Consider the following 21459-nt stretch of genomic DNA (forward strand, 5'->3'; position numbering starts at 1 on the left):
GGAGTTTTCTCTGCTGGGGGACAGGCTATGAGTCACATCCAAGCCTGATCGCATCCCTCCTCTGCATGCAGTTAATAATTATGTGTGAATCCATGGGACACCAATCTACGGGTAGGGTCTGCTAGAGGACTACAGCACTGGTGTAACTATGAATATGGAAAAAGTGACTTAATACGAGGGAGAATTTGGTCAATCCCCCGAGCTCTTGTAAATCACTGCAAAAACTCTTACTCCAAAACCCCTGCTTGTTCAGATCAACTGACCCTCCACAGATACATTTGGCTCCCTTTTGGAGGTGAACCCCATGGCAGGTGACTCCACTGGAACAGTGTCTCACTCATTTTGAGTAAAGATGGCAGAATTTAGCTCTGTTTCATCATCCACTGCAGGGAAAACATCTGTGATGTTGAGCTCAGACAAATAATAATTGTGACAGCACATTATCATCATTAGGATCTTCACCATCATAGCAGCTGGGAGCCCTAGTCATGTAGTCAATTCTGCGCACACGGGGAATAATTTACTTGAGCACTTTAAATGTAAGCATATACTTATTGGGAATATTAACTTACTTAAAATTAAGCCAGAGTTCAAGCATTCTGCTTGATGAGGACCCGAGAGAAGCAATCACCTCAAAATGAAGCAAAATGAAAATTTGAGAGGGAACAGGAAAAAGGCATGCTTTAGTGTGACTGATTCTGTAAGCTGTTTTGAGCAGGTTCAAGGGGTCCAGCACTGAGCAGCTCACGGCACTAAAACTTACAGCCATGATCAGTTCATGAGTTTCATGATCAGTTCAGTCTGGCACAGATTTATTTTGCTGCAAAAGGGATTGTTCCATTCAGCTCCAGCTGCTCAAGTCCTGGCGCTGGGATTCATGGAGCCATATGGTAGATTGGCTCCAGGAACCAGTTTGGCTGTAGGCTAAACCATTTGTGGGAGGGTTGGTTCTTTTTCAACTAGATCAGTTCTCTGATTCAGTTCATCGCGTGGCTGCATGAACCCTAATGCTGGCACGAGGAAAAGGGGCACAAAGAAGGGGACAGGCAGAGGGTGAAAGGCAAAAAGGATGACACCAGTGCTGGGTTATGCCAGGTCTTAGAGGCGCAAAACCCTAAGGTTTTTGAATTTACAAAGGAACCCGACACGCAAAGCAAAATGTCTTCAAAAGATTGCTGAGCACAGATAGCAGAGGAAAATATTGGAAACTGAGCATTTTAAGAAGCTAGTCCTCCAGTTATACAAAAAATCTAAGGCAGATGGAAATGTTTTAAAAAGGAACCTTTTTAAAAAAACAGATCTTTTTAATGCTAAGCCAAAACAGAAAGCAGAGTTCTGCAGCTTCTCGCAAATCCAAATGAGCTCAAATACAAGAACTCAAAGTTATCTTTTAACATAACAAGGACAGCAGATTCATGAGGATAGGGCTTTAGATTTTTCAATGTCCCATAAAAACATATGAAAAATGCCTATTGCTGTTGGTGAATTGTAGTTTGTCATGCATTAAACAGAAAAATGATGCCTTTGCAAATGCCGCAATTTGCTTTTTACACCTCTATAATTTATTATTAGTCATCAAGAAAATTGCTTCAGATCTTCTAGCAGTCTTAACTCTGTCTGCTTAGTGGTTCTGTTTTTTTACCTATCAAATTTAAGTGTAAAAATGTGCTTTTGGTATTCTCAGGCAGAAAGGGGAAAAAAAAGGTCTGAGGTCACAGCTGGAGGGGCTGTGTTGCATGCAAGTAAGTGTACTTGAAAAATCTGCACAGGGTCCAAACACCCTGAGTCAACTACAGTCTCATCATGGGGATAAAACCACTAAGGCAGCTGCTGAGTTTCCTGAGGTATCTCCAGCCGTGTAATGAGAAGCCACGAGGAGAACATACAAAGAATATCTATAGTATCAATTATAAAGAGTAAATGCCATGGGAACTTCTGCTTCCTGTATCTCCTAATAAATGAGGAGAGACACATTTGAGATGAAAAGGCCACAAAGGCTTAAGATGGATAAAATGATATTTTTTTTTTAGACTGTATTAACTGAACTGTGGAACTTGCTGCCTTATGTCATTATTAAAGGAAATACAGCTGCCAGAAGTTCATATGCTTTTGAACAGCTCTAGTATAGGAACTATGATAGTATCAATGACATTGTGGTACCAAGAATAAAAGTGTCTTGTTCTACAAGCTGTAAATCTTCAAAGAGTCCTTTAAAACATGGCACTGAAAAACACCAGGACTTGTGCTCTACTAAAAATATGATTTTACATGAAAATAGAAATACATTTTCAATTTTTGTTGTCATGCTCTGACTCTTTTGATACAAGTCACTCAAGAAACGAAGGACTTGGTCATAGTGACCCCAGCCTACCCCTCTATCCCAGGCAGGAACAACCGCACATTATCAATTTTGAGGGAACGACTATCTTCTCCTAATTCAGTATTTCTTGTGCTTCATTTCCTCAAGTCACAGCAGAAAACATGGCAAAAGAAGGAAACTGTAATAGCTGGCTGTGGGCTCTGGAATATTCTTGCCAGTCATGTTATCATGACAGTAATGTCTCACAATGATCACGAATACTGATATGGGACACACCCATACATTTCTAGATGGTTTCTGTGGGAGATACCATGTCTACTCTATGTCTTTGTACTTATGTCAGTGCAAGCCTTTTAAAATGAGAACATCCACATCCAAACTGGAGTCTCCTGCTGCAAAGGAAGGTGAGCACACATCTTATAAGTGCACTTAGAAGTTTGCTGGCCAGAGAAGAACAAGGAACACCTGAGGTACAAGCACCCGTTTGGAGGGTCCTGTGTTTGCTGTAGTACTTTCTGTAGGCCTTTTTGTTCACGGCCTCTCCAGCCCATCTTCTCAGCATCTCATTTTAGTCCTAGCCTCCATCCTTATCACCCAACGTGTTACCTGATCCCTGTTGTGTCTCCTTTGCTCGACAGAGTGTCTTCTCTCTCTAATCTTCCTGTCTCGCTTCCCAAAGTGCCTGATGGGGCAGGATGGACACAGGTGCCCAGGCTGTGGGTGGGGGATGCTCTGTTCAGGCCCCCCACACTAAGCTGAAAGATATTCCTTCATTCAGTGGATCTTGAAATACATCACTCTTCATTCAAGTAAAGATTTTTATGGAGACTTGTAACATCACAAGACTTAGATGGTAGTTCACAGACATGGCAAAAATTATAAGCTTGGCTATCGCATCCCAAAGTCTGGAGAAACTGAACCTCTTCAGGGAAAAAAAGATTACTTTTTCCCCCTAGATTATGAAAACCCCATATGTATATCTAGCTTTCTTCTGAGGAAGGACTGAATCTTTTTTGTTGATATGAAAAAATTGAAGCCTGAGACAGACACCTGTTGTGGATGATTTCCAGCTACATAGTTTAGGTTTCATAGTATTACTTTTAAACTGTTACCTGTAGCTTCCTTCTAATTAAACTGTACCCACTGTCTTCACACACATGTATTCATATACTGCAGTCAGCCATCCCATATACTGATCCTTTCTTGGAAATGCACACCTTGATTCCTTTCCAAACTACCGTATTCTTATTAATTGAAAATAAAGGAAGAAAATATGTGAGATCGACCCTTTGGATACATACCAGGATAAACACAAGCAGTATTCACTGCATTTCTGGCCTCTGGTATTATCTACTATATAATTCCACCTATGCTACTCTTTTCTGCATCAGCTGCTTAACAAATTAGTAGAAAATAACTAGCAAGAAATTGCAGGGAATATAAAAGCACAATATCTGGGAAAGTATAGAAGATGACTGTATGAAGTGCTAAAAAATATAGAACAAAGAGTTTTCAGAGCAGCAATTTAAATGACCAAATCAGTCTTCCTTACCTTAGTTTTCAATTAATCTATTGAGGAGTGAGTTATGAAGTTCAGACGTAAGAAAAAGCTGGGTTAACACATTCATCATTCCAGTATTTCATACTCTTTTCAAGAAGCACCCACTAGTTAACATGGAACTTTTTAGCAAACACTAATTTAATTATTTTCCAAAACATTCCAGTGTTTTTCGCAAGGCTCCCTCCCCTACAGAAATGTCCTCTGGAGGACAAGCCATCAGTGGAGATCTCCTTATGAAGGATTCCCCAAACCACCCTATAGGAAGAGAATGCCATTTGAAATAAAGTGCAAAATAAACTCCTTTTATTGATTTAGCAGACTTCCAGAGAACAAAGGGTCCATATACCCTGTGGCAACTCTGGTTCACTTGAAACTTCTCTGCCAGGTGTCCCTGCAACACCGCTATGCTCTCACAAGGACGGCTCACATGCAGCATTCACCATTTGCTATGACAGCAGACCCAAAGAACTCAGCCAAGGCCGCTGTTGTTCTTGGAAACAATAATATCTAAGAAGAGACAGCGCTTTCTTCCTTCTGTTCCTCCCTCCTTTCTAAGCCACCACCTTCCTCTCTCTGATGCCAAAGCAGCATTGTAGTGTGGTCCAGCATCACATTTTTTCCTGTGTTTTGGGTTGCGTTTTTTTTTGTAGTCACAAGACAGCCTAATGAAGGGAGGCCCACATGAAAGAAAAACCAATAGACTAAAATAATGAGTCTGGCTCAGAAGGACAAGAAACATTTTTACACATCATAGCCAGTTTGCTGGCCTTTGTGCAATACCCTAAGCTGTGATATATGATTTATTAATCTGTTTTTCTATTCATTTGCATTTTGTATTACAAGACAAATTTTTAAAAACCTGACAGAACACTCATTTATTTCACAAAGGATTTGCAGAAGCCTTAATAAGCACTTATTTTGTGGAGAAATACAGACACTGTGTCATTAAAGAACACTGCTTCTGAAAGAGAAAATGCTGCAAAGTCTTAGCCCTAAGACAGACACGCACATCTCAAAAAAATTCCGTCTTGAACCAAGTTCTGCTATTAGCCTGCACTGAACTGCATGCGGAATCACGCTAGCTGAAGATCATTTTAAGAGGCTTTGAAGGTTTGGAAATGCTCTGTGTGTTGAATGTTTTACACCCGGCATCTCAGAGAGATGAAGGCTCGGTGTAAGGCCGCCCTCTGATGGCATTGCCGATTACTAGTGCAGGGAGCTGCTCCGCAGGACAGGCTGCATGCACAGTCCTCAAGGTAGGAGAAACCTGTCAGATCTGGTCTCATAGATTGAACAGGATGCAGGGATCAGCATCCACAACCTTGACCTTTCAAATTTCAAGTTGGAAAGGGTTGTTACACTCTGACTTCTCTGCCAAAATGACAAAAGCATCGTTTCCTCATCGGCTACACATCGCACTGGAGTTTTGCTGTACTTTGTTATTGTACTCAGCAGAATTTGGCACTGGGGCTGGATTCTCTTTCCCTCCTTTTGTACACCGGGGTCTTGCAAATTCTGGCCTCATTGAAGGGCTGCAATAAACATCTTAACAGCCTCGTGTCTATCACAGTTTGAAACTGCCCTCTAGGGCACTGCAACCGCATAGTGCAGAGCAGTATCCTAACCTGCTCTCATATATTCTTTTTCCTTTCCATTCCCCTTACACTAGTCATATCTACCAGAGAGGACTAATTACTACCAGAGAGAACTAATTACTCTGTTAGTCCTATGCAAGGTAAGATAAAATAGCACAGCGCTGCTGTACCAGTATAAAAGAGACTGCAATTCAGAGCAGAATCTCTGTCTTCAACCGCATATTACACAATAACATGATTCTCACACATTCCTGACAAAAACTATACAAATTCAAAAACCACCAGCTTTTCCCTGAGTTGGGATTAAGTCCTAGAACACTGAGTACACATCAATATCACACAGTTGTTTTGTTGCCTGCTGCATAGAAAGCACATTACACAGAGGACTGGACAGTAGCTGTGTCTGCAACTTCAGGTGAGGAATTCAAATAATCTTAGTTTTTCATAAAGACACCAAGTAATCAGTTCTTCTGGGACAAAATATACAAAATATACTTCCAAACTAGCTTCAGGACACCATCATTAATGCCTGATTGAAGTAAGAATTATTATAATCACATAGTCTTTCTATTATTTAACATACAATACCAGGTTTGAAATTCTGCACCATGCTTGATTTGCTTGTCATTTTGAAGGTTTGCACCTACAAAGAAGCTAAACTGACAGCATTGAGCCCATAAATGAAGGCATGTCCTTATGAACCCCTCCTACAAAGTCAGACTCAAAGGACAATTCATGTACTTCTATTTGTTGCTGCACAGCAGAGTGGGCTGGCAACTACAGAGCCAGAATTCCAGAATATTTCCATCCCTGCTGCATGTGGATGAGTGTGGAAAAAGAAACAGAGTTGAGAGTACTTAGAAGTATGATGAGTTGGATATTAATTTTACAGTTAGAATTATTTCCTTTGCATTGCATTACTAAGCTATTTTACTGCTGAATGCCTTTTTGTTTGCACCTGTACACAGTAAATGTTCTGGCAGTAATTGAATAAGTGAAGTTAAAGAAGGTGGCTTACCTTGTGTGGTTCCGTCTAGTCCCATGAGACATTTCATTGCCCTGATTATTTGCTCTGCTACGGCTGGACACATAGATGTGGCGTACACAGCACTGTGAGAATGAGTTCGTAAAAAGTCCACAAGGTCCTTGCACAAGCAAAACAAAGCGTGAATGAGCTTTGAGCTGGCCAAACAGCAGATCTCCCTCTTAACTACTGCAGGAGTGAGAACATGCAAAAGGATGAGGATGTTTCACTAGTTATTGGTTTGCTTTCTTGGCTGCTACTGTTAAAGCATGGCCTAAAGAAACATCAGGCAGGTGCCCCATATAAGTGGGGCAACTACAGCTATAACAAAAGTCTGGAATAGAATGAAGTTTACTTCTGTGCTAAAACTTATTATAAAGGAGCCAAAATAATTTAAAGACCAATAACAGATGCACGTAAGTACTGCTCAGCTCTGGGAACAAAGCAAAGTCTACATGACAACAGCGTAGCTCCTCTGCCACAAGAACTAACCTGAGAAAAGCTACCTTACTGGAATCTATCTTTGGCTATTCGCATATAAATGTCTTTCAATTGAAAGTTTCCAGCACTGTGGCAGAGTCAGTATAGCTACTTTAGCATTTCCTTGTATAGAAAGCACTGATGTACTGTAAGCATGTCTAAAGCATAAGTAACTCTCCTGAATCCAGGACACTGTAAGAATTCAGAACTTAATCGATTAAGACCATCCTTGTTATGACAGCTTATATCTCCTAGTGCAGAATATCAGAGTAACAGTCACCACACTAAAAGCTGAACCCGCGTTAGTGAGAAAGTGGTAAGGCCTGCTTGAAAACTGCCTTTGATTAAAAAAAATCACCAGAAAAACCAAACCAAAACAAAGAAAGAAAGTAACCCAAACTATTGCCAAAAATCTGTAGGAGTCTATGCAGTAATAAAGACTGACCTAAGCTTATACAGGTTATGCATTGCTATATTGCAATTGTAACCCTAAAGGGTTGACCAAATCGCTGAGAAGGCTTCTGTGCTCTAGGTGATGCAGTTACCAGTGCCACAGGGAGTTTTTTGCTGCAGAAATAAATGTGCGCAGAGTGCTTTGGGTGAGCAGCTGCCACCAAGGTGCAGAAGCCTGGGGCAAAGCTTAGTGATAACACACAGGCATGTAAAAAGCACTTTCATTTAAGAAAACTTACAAGGATTAGATGATTAATTACTTTAGACTGCTTTACACAGATCTAGGCTTCCTATGATTTCTAGCCACGTTTGCAACATTGTCTTTGGTAAGAGTTAAACCTTCATATACAAATTCAGGAAGCAAAGGAAACAAAGGAAATTAATTCTTGATGTATTGCGATAGCCTGTTTTTAAAACTCCAGGGGCAAAACCGAAAAAGACAGTAAGAAATATACACTTTTTACTTTCTTATAGCCCTTTTATTCTACTTAAGTGCTACTCTTATTAACGTTATTCTAACAACCGCATGGGATGTCTTAACAGGTTTCCTACTCATTCAGCAAACTGCTTTAGAAATACATTCAGCAGGGTAAGAAAAGGGTAAATAATCAGCAACTACTTGATATCTCTGTCAAGCAACAACACCAATAACATTTCACAATGGTGTTGATTATGCTTTCTCTTCCACTACGCCCCCAGTTAAAGCAAGCTCAGCTCCACTTTTTGTTGACATCCGTTGTTGGCAAGAGGTTGTTTTGTTAAAAGTATGCAGAGCAACTGAGGACACGGATTTCACTATTGCAAAAGGCCCTCAGTAACCCTCTTTCTCCATCCTCCTAAAAAATGTGACTATGACAATCCACAACTGTTTAGGAATTTTATTATCAGTGGATGAAACTGTGGCTTTAATCTCTCAATATTGCTCCACACACTGTTTACAAATGTGAAACAAAAGTAACAAGCAATCTGCATGCAAATTGATGCAGTGAAGTATATTTAGCCAACCACAACGTGTCTAAACATTTCCAAGACAAACAACAATCATCAGGGTGGCACAAAAATACCCAGTCCAAGCAAATTACATACTATGAACATGAAACAGAAATAAGGACATACGATTGATTGATGAGCATTTGGGATCCGGACAAAAATAGTACTAACTTTAGAATAGTGCTCCTGCAAAGTAGTCTATGTGAAAAGATAGTCAAATACATCATAAGAAGGTAATTCCCCCCTCCCTTGAGGTTAAAATGCTTATGTTTTCCTTTTACCTTTTTGCCAGCTAAGTATCCTCCAGCTGCGCCAAAGCTCTTTGTGAATGTTCCCATTAATACATCAACATCGTCAGGACTCATACCGAAGTATTCCACAACTCCTCGGCCCGTTGCGCCCACCGCACCGATGCTGTGAGCTTCGTCCAAGTAGAGGTAGGCTTTGTATTTCTTCTTCAAGGAGACTATCTCTGGCAGGCGTACGATGGACCCTTCCATGCTGCGGATGGAGAGAATCACTGATGAACAACAAACCCTGCTTTCTGTTTCTAAGATACTGTCAGAAAACACAGGCATTAATTGCCTTGCTCTGTGAAAGATCTTTTGGAACTTCAATTTGTATTTACAATTCAAAGAAAAATTGCAAGCCTTTCCCATTTACGGGTGAGTATAAAACAGTCGAATAATTTTAGAATTCAAACAATCAAAACCAGTCAAAAAGCCTATGAACATCTGCACATTTTCAACATGCCAGAAAAGAGAAGGAAAGGTAGACAGCAAGGGGGAGATACCCCAAGCAGTAAATTACAATTCGCTGCAAAACAAATGTTATAATGAATTAAGGAACCACTGTAATTCAGTCTGGTCCTTGCTTACTTCATTCTCAGCTACAGCTGCAATATTTGGGGCTAGCAGCTCTAGTGCAAATGACCCCGGTGCAAAGCATGGGTCATTTGCGCTATTACTATTATTACATAGGAGATGGACCACTTGAAAGGAACAGAAGGTGCCATAACCCAAATCAGCCCCAGTCTTCACAGTGGACAGAATCAGGGATTAGGAAAAGGGAACTCAAATCTTCTCTTGCCAATAGTTTATTCCAGTATGCACTTTTGAGGAAATGCAGCCTGCTACCCAGTGCTCAAAGGCAAAAATTTCCATTCTTTTCATTTTTACTTTCTTGCAGCCGCATAGGAAAAGGAAATATCCTGATCTTGCACTAATGGTGTATCGAGATTTGTAGAAATAAGAAGAAATTATAATTCTTTTGTATTGTTTGTAATCACGCCAGTAAGTTAGAAGGCACAGAGGAGCTATACAGCAAAATGAAAGCCCAGGGAGGGAGACAAATCAGAAGCGAAGTATCAATAGTATTGCTGTGAAGATTATTACATCTTGAAAGCCTTTGTGAGATGACTACAGCTATGCTTGGATATGCTCTGATGCACTCAGGGTTCATTTCATAAGGACTTAAACATATTGTTTTACACTAGCTCTAGTAAGCAGGTCTTCAAATGCTAAATACCTCCTATCAAACACAAAATGAGTGTGTTGTGCGCCAGGAAAACTAGTGCTCCATGGCTAAGGTGTATTGAATCGCAAATACTACAAGAATTTCAGGTAAGCAGAAACATCTAGTTTGTTCACAAATAGCATGTACAACACAGCAGTGCAATCAGCACAACTTCTGGGCGATTCTTAGATCCTGGACCAGTGGCTTCCACAGATTGTTTTATTGCCCCTCTCGCTGCACTATGCAGCTGGATGGCTGGTACTACAAAAGGGGCAGGATGTGCTTTTAGCACCTGGGAAATTTCTGAATGCTTTTAGTGCTTCTTTCATCCTCTGGTCTCCTGAGTAAGCCTGGAAACAGCGTGGTCTCCAGTGTTGAAGGAGACCTGCCCACTGGCAAGAATCCATTAGTTTGAAAGAACAGCACGGGTGACCAGCTACAGACAAGGGTTGCCCGTGCTGTTCACACTGGGAGGTTCAGAGAGCCTGGCTGTGTGTGCCACGAGCCATGTTTTTGGCTGTCGGGTGACTGCTGGCAAATTTTGCCCTTCTGTCTTGCCCACCCATAGAAGAGGCAGCTGTGGGCTGTATATCAGCACCATGGTCTCCCGCAGCAAAGAAGAATGGGGTGGTACTACAAGCTCCTGAGGGCTGGGCTTGCTCACTTTGCAACTGGGGGAAAAGCAACTTGAACCACCACAGCTGTTTTCCTAAGAAATACAAGGGCAGAGCCCGCAGTCCTCACATAGCCCAGAGTCAAGGCATTAATCAACTGAAAATGATACCGAGTTGCTGGGCGTGCTTGGGCATGCAGCATCGCACGTGCTGGGGATGGCAGCTTTCGGCTGCTTCTGGTGCGCTGCAGGTTGGCTGTATGGTCAGAGAGCAACAAGTGAACAGGCATCCCAACTTCCACCTCCCAGCAATTCTTGGCCAGCGAAGGACAAAAACAGTTTACCCACATTTACATGGACATCGTTAAGCTTAGTGTCTCATGGAGATTCAGAGGGGAGAAACAGTATTTATCTTCAAAAAGACAAGAGTAAAAATGGTAAATTAAAAATACAGAGCTTGGTTTGCTGCGTATTTGTAGAATGGAAGCAAAGTTTCTGCTGAATCCCAGAATACAGAGAGCTGGTATGTGGCTGTTGCAAGATTTAACCATTTAGAGGATTTATTGAAAACTTTTCTTACTCGTAGGAATAGGAAGATTTCTCTTTGAACTCTAAGCTGTTTAGCAAAACAGGGCATTTATGTTCAGTATCAGTGTTGATCTTCTGCTCTTGAAACATGCTGACTGACATAGATGTTACAATAGTTGACAGAGATCCTAAAATGGCCTTGAAGTGTCCATGGAGCAGATAAAGCACTGCTGGTTTCGGGTAGATTTTCTGTGCTGCCATTCAAACAGGCCCCAGCTTTCCTGATGGCAGAGATGAGAATGTTTTGCTGCCTACTCTGTTCTTGGTCTCTCTTTTGACTCTGGGAGATAGTTTGCGATACAAACACCACTCTGTTTAGAATTCTTCCAAGATAAATCTCACTTCACAATAACCCCTTGGGTAGCCGAAATGGAAAGTTTACTGAATCCTTCAGTAAATATTAATGTCGACAGAGTTTAAACTAGAGAGACAGGAGTGAACTGTAATCATTCTGTCTCAGTCTGGTTGTGTTGCTTTTACAAAAATATTGATCTGCTTCCAGATCTGCTCAAGCAAACAAGGCACATCAAAAAAGCTGGATGCATATGAACATAACATAGCTCTACCCAGAGAAGATGTTCTCATTGTGTGGTATTACATCCTGTCTTGTAGCAAAAACTATTAGCTTGGTGGCAGGGATGTAAAGCTTCTCGACTGCAACTGACCCTCATCTCCCGTGTTTGACGGACAGGCACAAAGGCTTGCTTCAAAACACACCCAGTTTGAATGTTCCTCCAGATGTGAGGAGATAATACAAAATTTTGGGATCACGGAATTTTTAAGTTTGAGTCAATTCCTATGAAACCACTGAGATTCTTCCTGATACAGCTGGTGAATTGTGGAGCCAGGTGCCTGGAGAAACAGGAGGTGTGCACGTGTGCTGGTCACTTCGCTTGGAACACAGGCTTGCTCTTGACAGCATATTGACAGTTTTTGTCCAGTTTATTTTGAAATTTCTCGGGAAAAGAGTCTTCTACACCCTAATATGGTACCATAGTTTCTTTTTTCTTCCCCCACCAGGAGAATTAATTTACTGATGTTCAACCTATTATCTTCTTCATAATTGCATCACTAAACATCTCCAAATGTGCCTTATATTGCCACTATCCTTTCAACATCTGAAAACTTTCTGTCCCCCTTTCAAGCTACTTTATAACTGGGAAAATATCTCCTTTCCTGATGTGTTACTCCCAAGATGTATGCATTCCATTTTAGTGTTTATTTTAGGTATTGTCTTCTTACATAAACCTTGCATATTCATATAACAATCTCTGTTTTATAGTTTAGAGCTATAGTTTCAAGGAAACCTTCCAACTCTGCCCTCTAGTACAACCCCATAGACTGAAATGATAGAAAAGTTAACCTTTAATGCTGGTCCTTAGCCAAAGACATTACATGTTACCCCACTCTTTTCTGGAAGTCTGGTCACTTTATCCCAGGAAATAAAAAATAATCCTGATAAATTTCATATGGTATGGGCATTGAACCCCAAGAAACTTACAGCGCAAGTGAAAAGACACTAGACAATACCTAACCAATCCGATAATTATTTTCCGAGTTGGAAGGGAAAAATATCCAAGTTAAATTCAAAACAAGGAAAAAATAAATGAAAAAAAAGAAAAATCTGTTTTGATCAGTTTCTGGTGCTCCTGCCCTGGGCCTTGGCTTGTCTAACTCCAGGTAAATATGTGCGCAAGAGAGCAGAAGCTCACCACAAACCATGTAAGAACACAGTAACTGATTAATCCCGAGCTGGAAATTGTAGAAGCCAAGGAAAACATTAGTTGGCATTTAAATAACAGAAATATGATTTAGCAAGTCAGTGTAACATGTGCCCTGGACACTGCCAAAACTTCTTCATGCTTTTTGTACTGAAGATTGATGGCTAGATGGTCTCTCTCAGTTTGGAACGCAAATGGAATATATTTGCTCCTAGGCTAGTCCAAGTTAAGAACCAGTTTTCACTAGTAGTTACACTTACTTCTGATGTTTTTTTTTTTCTTTTTAAGATAATAGAGACATTAAAAAGCAAACAAACATATACTTATTGCTATTTATTTGATGTGTAGCTGGAGTGCTTCCCAAGTTGAGTGGCCAATTCTGCCTTCAGTTGTAAGCAAGCAAAATCTGTGGCTTAAGGTTTCAAACTCAAGTCTGATTTCCAGAAATGCTCATGTTGGCTAACAATGATCCTTTTCAAATTTTGCCAGCTGTTAAGTCTGGGCTCATGCACAGTGTAAACACTTTAACATATTCCTAATTGAAACAGAAGGCAATTTTTTTCCATACCACCAAATTTACCATTCTAAGACTATGGTGTCCTATATAACAATATATATTTTTTTAAAGAAGGAAAGCTTAGTGTTTCTTTTGTGTCTCTGGAAAAAACATTTCTGTAAAATTTTGCCAAGCCAAACTTGCAAGCCAAGATATTTTAACTTGGAGAACAGCTCTGATCAAGTTATTTAAATTCTGTGTTAGTTGTCCCTGAAGCATAACTTAAGTCCTTCAATGAAAACAAAAAGCCCATCAGTATTAACTATTGTAAGAAGAATAAATTAACAATACTCTACCTTCTCTTAAACCTTCAAGATTTGGTATCTGGCAAATCTTCAAGAAAACTAACATTAGCCAATATGAGGTTGGAAAATTTTAGTCTTTCAAAAATCATGGGCCAAGAAAGGAAAAACATGAGTATTTCTATTACGTCTTTCTCCAGTTTTTCTTTTGCACATGAAATGTTATTAGCTGCTTGCTGGATTAGACTACATGGTCTGTGAGTCTGTTCCCAGCAGCACTGTAAGGACAGATGAACCACGTGTGACTCGGGCTGGCAGTGACGGCAGGGACACAACCCCGTGGGGTGCGGTGGCATTCTCCCGCAAGTCTGAGCAGACTTGCTTTGCAACAAAACCACAATCTTCAATTTCTGATCTGCATAGACTACGAAAACAACTAACCAACCAACCTAGCTACTACTAGGGCTAGTTTCCAATGAGAGACTGGTACAGAGCTGAACTCTGTTCTTCTTTTACTTTGTGCCTTTCACAAGCACAAACACTCAGGGCATGAGAGGTCTTAGCACTATTCAGCCCTTATTAGGCTGAAAGAAGTTTATGGTACCTTTTTAGTGAGGTTCTCTAACATGCTTTTATTTTGCATTCTAACAGCAAGTTCTTTGACCTTTTGAGAATGAAATTTCCTTTGGACTGCAAAATTAGAGGAAAAGAAAACTCTGTATCTAATATATAGGTGGAAATATAATTATTATAGTTGCAAATATCTGACAGTGCTCAAACCAATCTATGCTTCTGCGTCACCAGTCTACCTTCTTGCTCCCTAGTGGTCAGTACAAGGGGTAAAGGATTTAAAAGTGAACAAAGCTCAGCAGCTGGAGCATTTTCTGCAGGCCATAAGACTGATGGGAATATTTGTCAGTAAAATGTTGGTGGTCCACTTAATTTCTACATGATCAAAGTCCTTAAATCTGAGCTTTCCTTTAGCAGTGCCAAGCTATGTTTATTTGCAGTTTTGCTCTGTTTATTCTGCTTGAAAGGAGATATTCAGCCTGCTTTGGATCAGCTGATCTGCTGCTGACCTGTTTCAGCTCTGAGTGACAGGTGTTTAGATAAGGACTGATTTGTTCTCTTTGCAGATGCAAAATGTTAGGTCAAAAGAAAGCCCTGACAACTATGAAGTTGTGATGACAGGAGATTGTAAAAGATTCTGTATGAAAAAAAGCTAATCAGCTCAACTGTGCTCGCACTTCTCAATAAAATGGCATAAATGATTGCCCATCCAGAGTGGCTGTATTTCAGCAACACACGATATGATCGTACATAAAAAGTTTAATGTTGCTTTCATAAATCCTGTCACATCCTGTGAATAAATGGCTCTGGTTCCCTTCTCTGTGGTGTAGGTGTTGCTACTCCCCAAACTATCTTTCTCCTGCTCTCCCATCTCTCATCATTGCCACAGTAGCCTTGCCTAGATCCCTGCAAACCCTTTTATTGTCCAGATCCCTGGTTCTTCAGACCTTCCCTCCTCTTCCTGATGTCCACCTCTCCCTGCTCCAGCCCCTTGCCCACCAGCAGCTCCCCCTCCGTGCCATCCACCAGCCTCACAGCTGCCTCCTCAGGAACCTGCCCCTGGCTTGAGCGGCTGCCAGGATGAAGCCCAGGATGGTGAGCCTGGCTGGCGTCTCTGCTCTGCTGCTCGGCTTTAGCGATGGTTTGTCTTTCTGGTTGGGTGTAGGATGCAGCACACCAGTGAACCAGACTTATCTGACTAGGATGCTCTATAATTACGTGCTATTATTGATGTTGATATTACCTGATGAATTCCCAAAGGCACTCCTCTCTTTCAAATTCCTCCAGGGACTGGGGCTACATGAAATGCCACTATATAATTCTTTGAAAGCCAGTCTTTTCATTGCTTTTCCTGTTAAAGTGTGAGTCCATTAGATCCAGCACCAATTACTAGAAAGGTGCCTATATCACTTGTCCTAGGTTTAGCCTGAGTTTTTAAGATTCCAACATCTGGGTAAGATCTGGGCACACAGAACTTGGTTAGTTCTGCATTGCTGTCTTTGGATCTGCCCATGCATAACAAACAACTCAAGAAAACTCAGTTTACTCAGCAAAACAACTCACCTACCATAGCCCCATGAATTTTATCACATCTGTGACAACATACACCAGCTGTCTTGCTCTCACACTACCTCTCCCAATCCAGTGTGATTTGCTAAATCAACATTCAGAACAATGCAGAGGATCTAACTGGAGCAAGTTACACCTGGGCTCAGACTGATGTAATGGAAATTAACATATTTATAAGATCACAGAATGCTATCTTAACCTCCACTCCCATCAAGATTTCTCTCGGATAGCTAAAGTCAATGTTCACTTCACTCAGTATATCATTCTGTCCTCAGAAATGATGGAGTGCTCACACTTCTAAAACACAAACATACCTGTAAATGCCCTCCACGAGGATGATAATTTTTCTCCATGCTCTGCGGCTTCGAGGCTGCCCATATATTATTGCTTCCCTCAGCAAATTCTCGAGGCTCTGCATATCTATATTTAAAAATAAGAAAAAGGAGGAAGAAAAACATTATCCAAGGTTTTTCTAAAGAACTTTTGATTTTCTACTAGGTGCCATTTTTTTTCCCCATGCAGAAAAAGACAACGTTAAAAAAAATATGTCCAGAAGATAAACTTCCTTTATTAGTAGGCAAAACCCAGTGATTGATTTAATTTCCTTGAATGCAGTGGGGTCTGGAGCACAAGTGTGATGAGAAGAAGTTGAGGGAGCTGGGGCTGTTCAGCCTGGAGAAAAGGAGGCTGAGGGGAGACCTTATCGCTGTCTGCAACTGCCTAAAAGGAGGTTGTGGCATGGAGGGGGTTGGCCACTTCTCCCGAGTAGCATATGATAGGATGAGAGGAAATGCACTCAAGTTGTGCCAGGGAAGGTTCAGATTGGATATTCGGAAAAAATTCTTCATGGAAAAGGTTATCAAGCATTGGAACAGGCTGCCCAGGGAAGTGGCAGAGTCACCATCCCTGGAGGGGTTTAAAAGATGTGTAGAGGAGGTTCTTAGGTACATGGTTTGGTGCCAGAGTTATGTTATGGTTGAACTCTACGATCCTGAGGGTCTCTTCCAACCAAAATGATTCTATGAAAAGGGAACTGCCAGCAGTTTCTCAGTACAGGCTGCTGATGCTCATGTCTCAAGGCTCCTGAATAGTGAGTTTTTGGTTGCCTTCCAGCATCACCATGGGCTCAAGAATAACACGATTGCTTCAGCAAGTTTTGGATTAGGCTATGTGAGGCACGTCAGGATGGCAGCAAGAGAAATCTGGTCCTTCTCAAAAAAGAAAATGAGCGAAACTTTTCTGATGAGAGAGGGAGAGACACGTGGATACAAGCACATGGTGTGGATATGCTAATTTGGTCCCAAAATGCTTGACACTGGCAGGACTTTGACATAAGGAGGCCTGGAATAATGTTAGAACCTCAGCTGCTTTCTCAAGGGCTGAGTGTCGGTAATCTAATTCTTGAAGGAAAACTACTAAAGGTTTGAAAGACATGGAAGAAGCAGGAAAAAACACCTAAGGAATAAGTGTCGGACCAAATGTGACTCCCAATGTAGAGTTTAAGTCTCACCAGCATTCTGGTGTCTCCACATCAGTGAACGCCCTTGAAAATGAATTATTTTGCTACTTCTCGGGAATGTGGATTGACACTTCAATATGGTTTCAAAGAACGTCTTACAGAGCCTCGTAATACCCCAAGGAACATTACAGATCAGGTAAAATTGTGGCTTGAGAAAAATCTCCGGAATTTTTTTCATGATATAACCCCACTGTTTCAGCAACACATCTTAATGCAGTTATTTTAACTTTCTAAAATAGTACAAGGCTAATCTGTAAATTCAGTTGTCCCAAGTGAAGTACATACACCTAGATATATTAAGAATGACCTATAGTTTGGCTTCTACCTGACTAGAACCAGGTCATTTGTGCAGTAACTGTCTATCGTGAATAACCTACAACCTGAGAGATGGTCAGGTTACAACCTAAACCCTTCATCCTAACACCTCATCTCTTGCTAGTACCATTTACTGATCTCAATGAAAGATAAATTTCTCAGAAATAACGGTGACACTCTGCACCTTACTATGAAACCTCTTGACCTAGCAAGACCTTGCTATAATTTACAAAGCACAACACGTGCATAACATGTAGCCCCTTATTTCAATGGTACAACCATCTGCAGAGCTCAGTGAGCTGCAAGATGGAAATGGTATTATGAAATGCAGATGGCACAGTTTCCACTAGATGGCAATCAAGGAAATAAAAGTTCCTTGGTGCTTTAAAAGGGGAATTTATAACCCAGCTGAACATTTGCAGAACATGCGTGTTTTATAGAAAAGAGCTGCTCACCTTCTCTTTGTTTTGAGAAGATAATATTCAGAAATCCTTTTGAGTTCTGAGCATTAAAGGATTCCCCAGGATGACAGAAAGCTCACTCAGTCACTCAAAGTAAAATTTGGGCACCTCCTTTTCTTCATTGAATTATTTCTCTAAGAATGTCATCATCTAAACACTTCTTGACCTTTAAAACCCTCCGCTGAATCAGACAGAGTCTTTCAATTCAGTATTCTGTCTATATGTCAGTCCAGATTGGTTCTAGACTTCAGGAAAGTCAGTTTGCCCAACCCTCTGAGCTAAAAGCATGGCTCGAGCATTCAGTTGTTTTAATATACATCTGCATGACAAGAAAGACAAGAGGACAGAGAGAAGTTAAATGTATATAACTGTATGTATACATGTATGCATACATGTATGTGAATAGCTCCTCTGTCTGAATAAGCATGGAACATGAGACTGCAGATTGGGAAGAACGTCTCCAAAGAACATGTCTGTTTGCAGTATCAGCGCTATCTACTTTGGTTTTGATGTCTCATTCTGGAAAACACGTATGTGTGACTCTTTCTTAGGCCTGTAGCAGTCAACACGTAATTTCTTTAGGTGTAAAAGAATTTTACTGACCTTTTCGTGCTGTGCTTGTAGTGTCTCATTTGGAAAGGGGAAATTGGGAGGAAAAGAAAATCTGTTACCTTTAATCTTCACTCCCAAAGGCTGCTTCTGTTATTCAAAATGAAGATGCAGCGCTTCCTACGTGCTTATGCTTAGCCTTTCCAGAAAGTAGGATATACTGAATGCCAGGAAAAACAACAGCACAACCCCAGGTGGCTTTTGGATATCAAAATTATTTTCTCATTAAATACAGTTAGACTGTGAAACACTGGGACATTGAGATGAGTTGCACAAGTCCATCTTGAATAACCAGTTATGGGGAAAATAACTGTCCTTCGTTTGACCATCACTGGCCCAGGCTTTTCAGCGGTAATGGCTAACAACTGCTCACCAGCCCAGGAGGTGGTGTTCAGAATTTCACTTAATAATTAGTCAAAGCACAACCAAATCTACCCTTGTCTCAGTTTCCACCTTATCCCTATGGCATATTGTCTAGACATGGAGGATAAAGTTTCTTAAGCAGGGACAGTGAATCTCCTAGGTTTTTTAGAATTAAATACAGACTTGCGTAGTTCTTGCTTGGGATCCTTCAGAGCTATTTCAACAAAAACACCAACACCACAAATTGCCAGTGGGTCCAAGTGAACCTGGAGCTGGGCAGGCAGCCGTGTGTCACGCTGCCTCCAGTGCAGGTGGGACTGCAGGCTCCTGGAGAGGCCCCTGCCCAATTCCAGGCCCACTCAGTGCCTCCTCAGAGGGAGACAGGGTGTCTCCACCCTTGTCCTTACATTGCAATGCTAGGGATGTCATCACCATTCCTCTGCGTGGGCTGGAAATCTCTGCTGTGATGTCAGCTGAATTCCTTTTATTTAAAATAAACAGGCTACTACCGCCCTTATCACATCCTTCTTTCCTTTGCCTTGTGCTTGCCACTCTCATTTTCAGTTTCTCCCATTGATTCCTCCTCTCTCGCTCTCACCCTGCTGGTATAACAACTTTCCTCTTCACTGTCCTTCCGTGGGTGACTCAAGTAGCCAGCTCCAATGCTGTCCCTCCTTGCAGACCCCTAAAGCAACAAAGGGAAACCACTGCGAGTATTTTGTTGGTCTAAACAGCAACCGTAGGACTGCAGAAGGTGCTTTTCATTCTAGAGAAAACTAGTCTTTGGAAAATCCCTGACTGCTGACACAGCTCTGACCAGCAAAAGCACCTTTAGAGTCATTTTCCTGAAATCACAGCTTTGAATATCTTCATTTAGAATGGGGTGGTGGGAGCGGTGACTGCTGCCCCCTCAGTAACAGGCTGAGACTCCCCTCCCTGCCCCTCAATAAATATCTGTCTCTGTGAAAGTAAAGAGCACTCGCTCAGGAGAACCTCCTACTCACACCTGGCAAGTCAGACATGGCTTTCTGAAATCAGACAGGGCAAATGCAGACACAGCATGCTAGGAGCAGGATATTCCAGTCTCCTCTCTGTGGCAGCGTCTGTGTGTGTCACAGGGAGATACACGCCAAACTGGATTGGGCTGCAGTCCACCTATCTGCTGCAATAATCTCATCTCTGATAGGGGCCAGAAGATTCAAGGAAGACAAAACCTTAGTGGGTAATGTGCTTTTCATCCTGGTCTGTAACACCTATGGACACTGCCCTCCGTTCTTAAGTTCAGGGGCCACTTACACCTTTGGAAAACAAACAAAAAAAAGGAACCATCTTGTACTAAGCCACTGAAAATCCTCTTTTTTGCAACCAAAGAAATTTCTCAGTAATTTTTACCTCTCCATTAATCGCTTTCATCCCTGCCCCCCTGCTAAACTTTGTTTGCTTGCGTAAAGACAGGCACTTATAATTTTCCACTTGTTTTTTCTCTTCTTTCCTTCTTTTTTTTTTGCTAGAGAACGTATTTGCACTGAAAGGTGAGAGCCTTCTGCTGCCTAAAAGTTCTTCCAGTGTTAACTACAGCTCCTCCAGGTAGCTGTGCTTCCTCTCTCAGGTGTCCTCATGGCACACATATCTGAACCCTAAAGCATTAATTTGACTGAGTAGACTGAGAAAAGCCAGAATTGGATTAACATAAATTTCCAAGCAGGAAACCTGAACAGCTCACACCTGCATGACACACTTCTGTCATCAACCACCTGATTTGTGAGAACCCCAAAAAACCCTTTACTACTTTCACAAGACTCTGAAAAGGTGTGTGAGGAGGAGCTAGGAATGTACTGCTGTGATTCCCATTTCAGATGTCGATTTTCATCTAACCAAGGTGCCTCACAATTGCTTGCCCTTCTTGTAGTATCTCTTGTTCTGATCACATGAGGTGTCCTTGCAATGAAGAGAACTGGAAATTTTTCTTCCACATGGCCTGATTTTTGTGCTTAGTCATGGCATTCCCGCAGACCGCTCACGCAATCGCACATCTAAACCCGAAAATGTGACTGCAGCTGAGCTGCTTGATGCTATATGGGAAAAATGTAGTAGACCTAGAAAGAATAAAGAAACCCAAAGCCTTGTACAGCACCTTCTTATACAGGCTGATATGAATAGAATTCACTTGGATGTAGTTAGTCACTAACACACTCATCTGTCCATGGAATGAACAAAGAGAATCTTTCACCTGATATCAGTATAAGACCCAAAACTGCTGCAGCTGATACCAACATAAGACCCAGAACTGCTGTGACAGAAAACTTTTGATAAAATCACAAACCCATTAATGGTTAGCTATTTGGTTTTGCTTTTCGAGTTTTATTGGAAGGGTCAAGGGATTTTGGCTGATATT

The 21459-nt window shown here is 41.3% G+C and overlaps 1 protein-coding gene across 3 annotated transcripts in view; it reads right to left on the bottom strand.

Annotated features, from left to right (window-relative positions):
- The window catches only part of SPTLC3 (serine palmitoyltransferase long chain base subunit 3), a 191115-nt gene that overhangs the window by 11411 nt on the left and 158245 nt on the right, over positions 1 to 21459 (bottom strand). For all 3 annotated transcript variants that reach the window (XM_065059889.1, XM_065059891.1, XM_065059888.1), the window contains 3 exons: positions 16112 to 16217; positions 8705 to 8924; positions 6495 to 6621 (listed from right to left, as the gene is read on the bottom strand). In XM_065059889.1, coding sequence (XP_064915961.1) covers positions 6495 to 6621; positions 8705 to 8924; positions 16112 to 16217 — 453 coding nt within the window. The remainder of the gene's footprint in view (positions 1 to 6494; positions 6622 to 8704; positions 8925 to 16111; positions 16218 to 21459) is intronic.

Source organism: Columba livia, chromosome 3 (assembly GCF_036013475.1).
Source record: "Columba livia isolate bColLiv1 breed racing homer chromosome 3, bColLiv1.pat.W.v2, whole genome shotgun sequence".
Classification (NCBI taxonomy): domain Eukaryota; kingdom Metazoa; phylum Chordata; class Aves; order Columbiformes; family Columbidae; genus Columba; species Columba livia.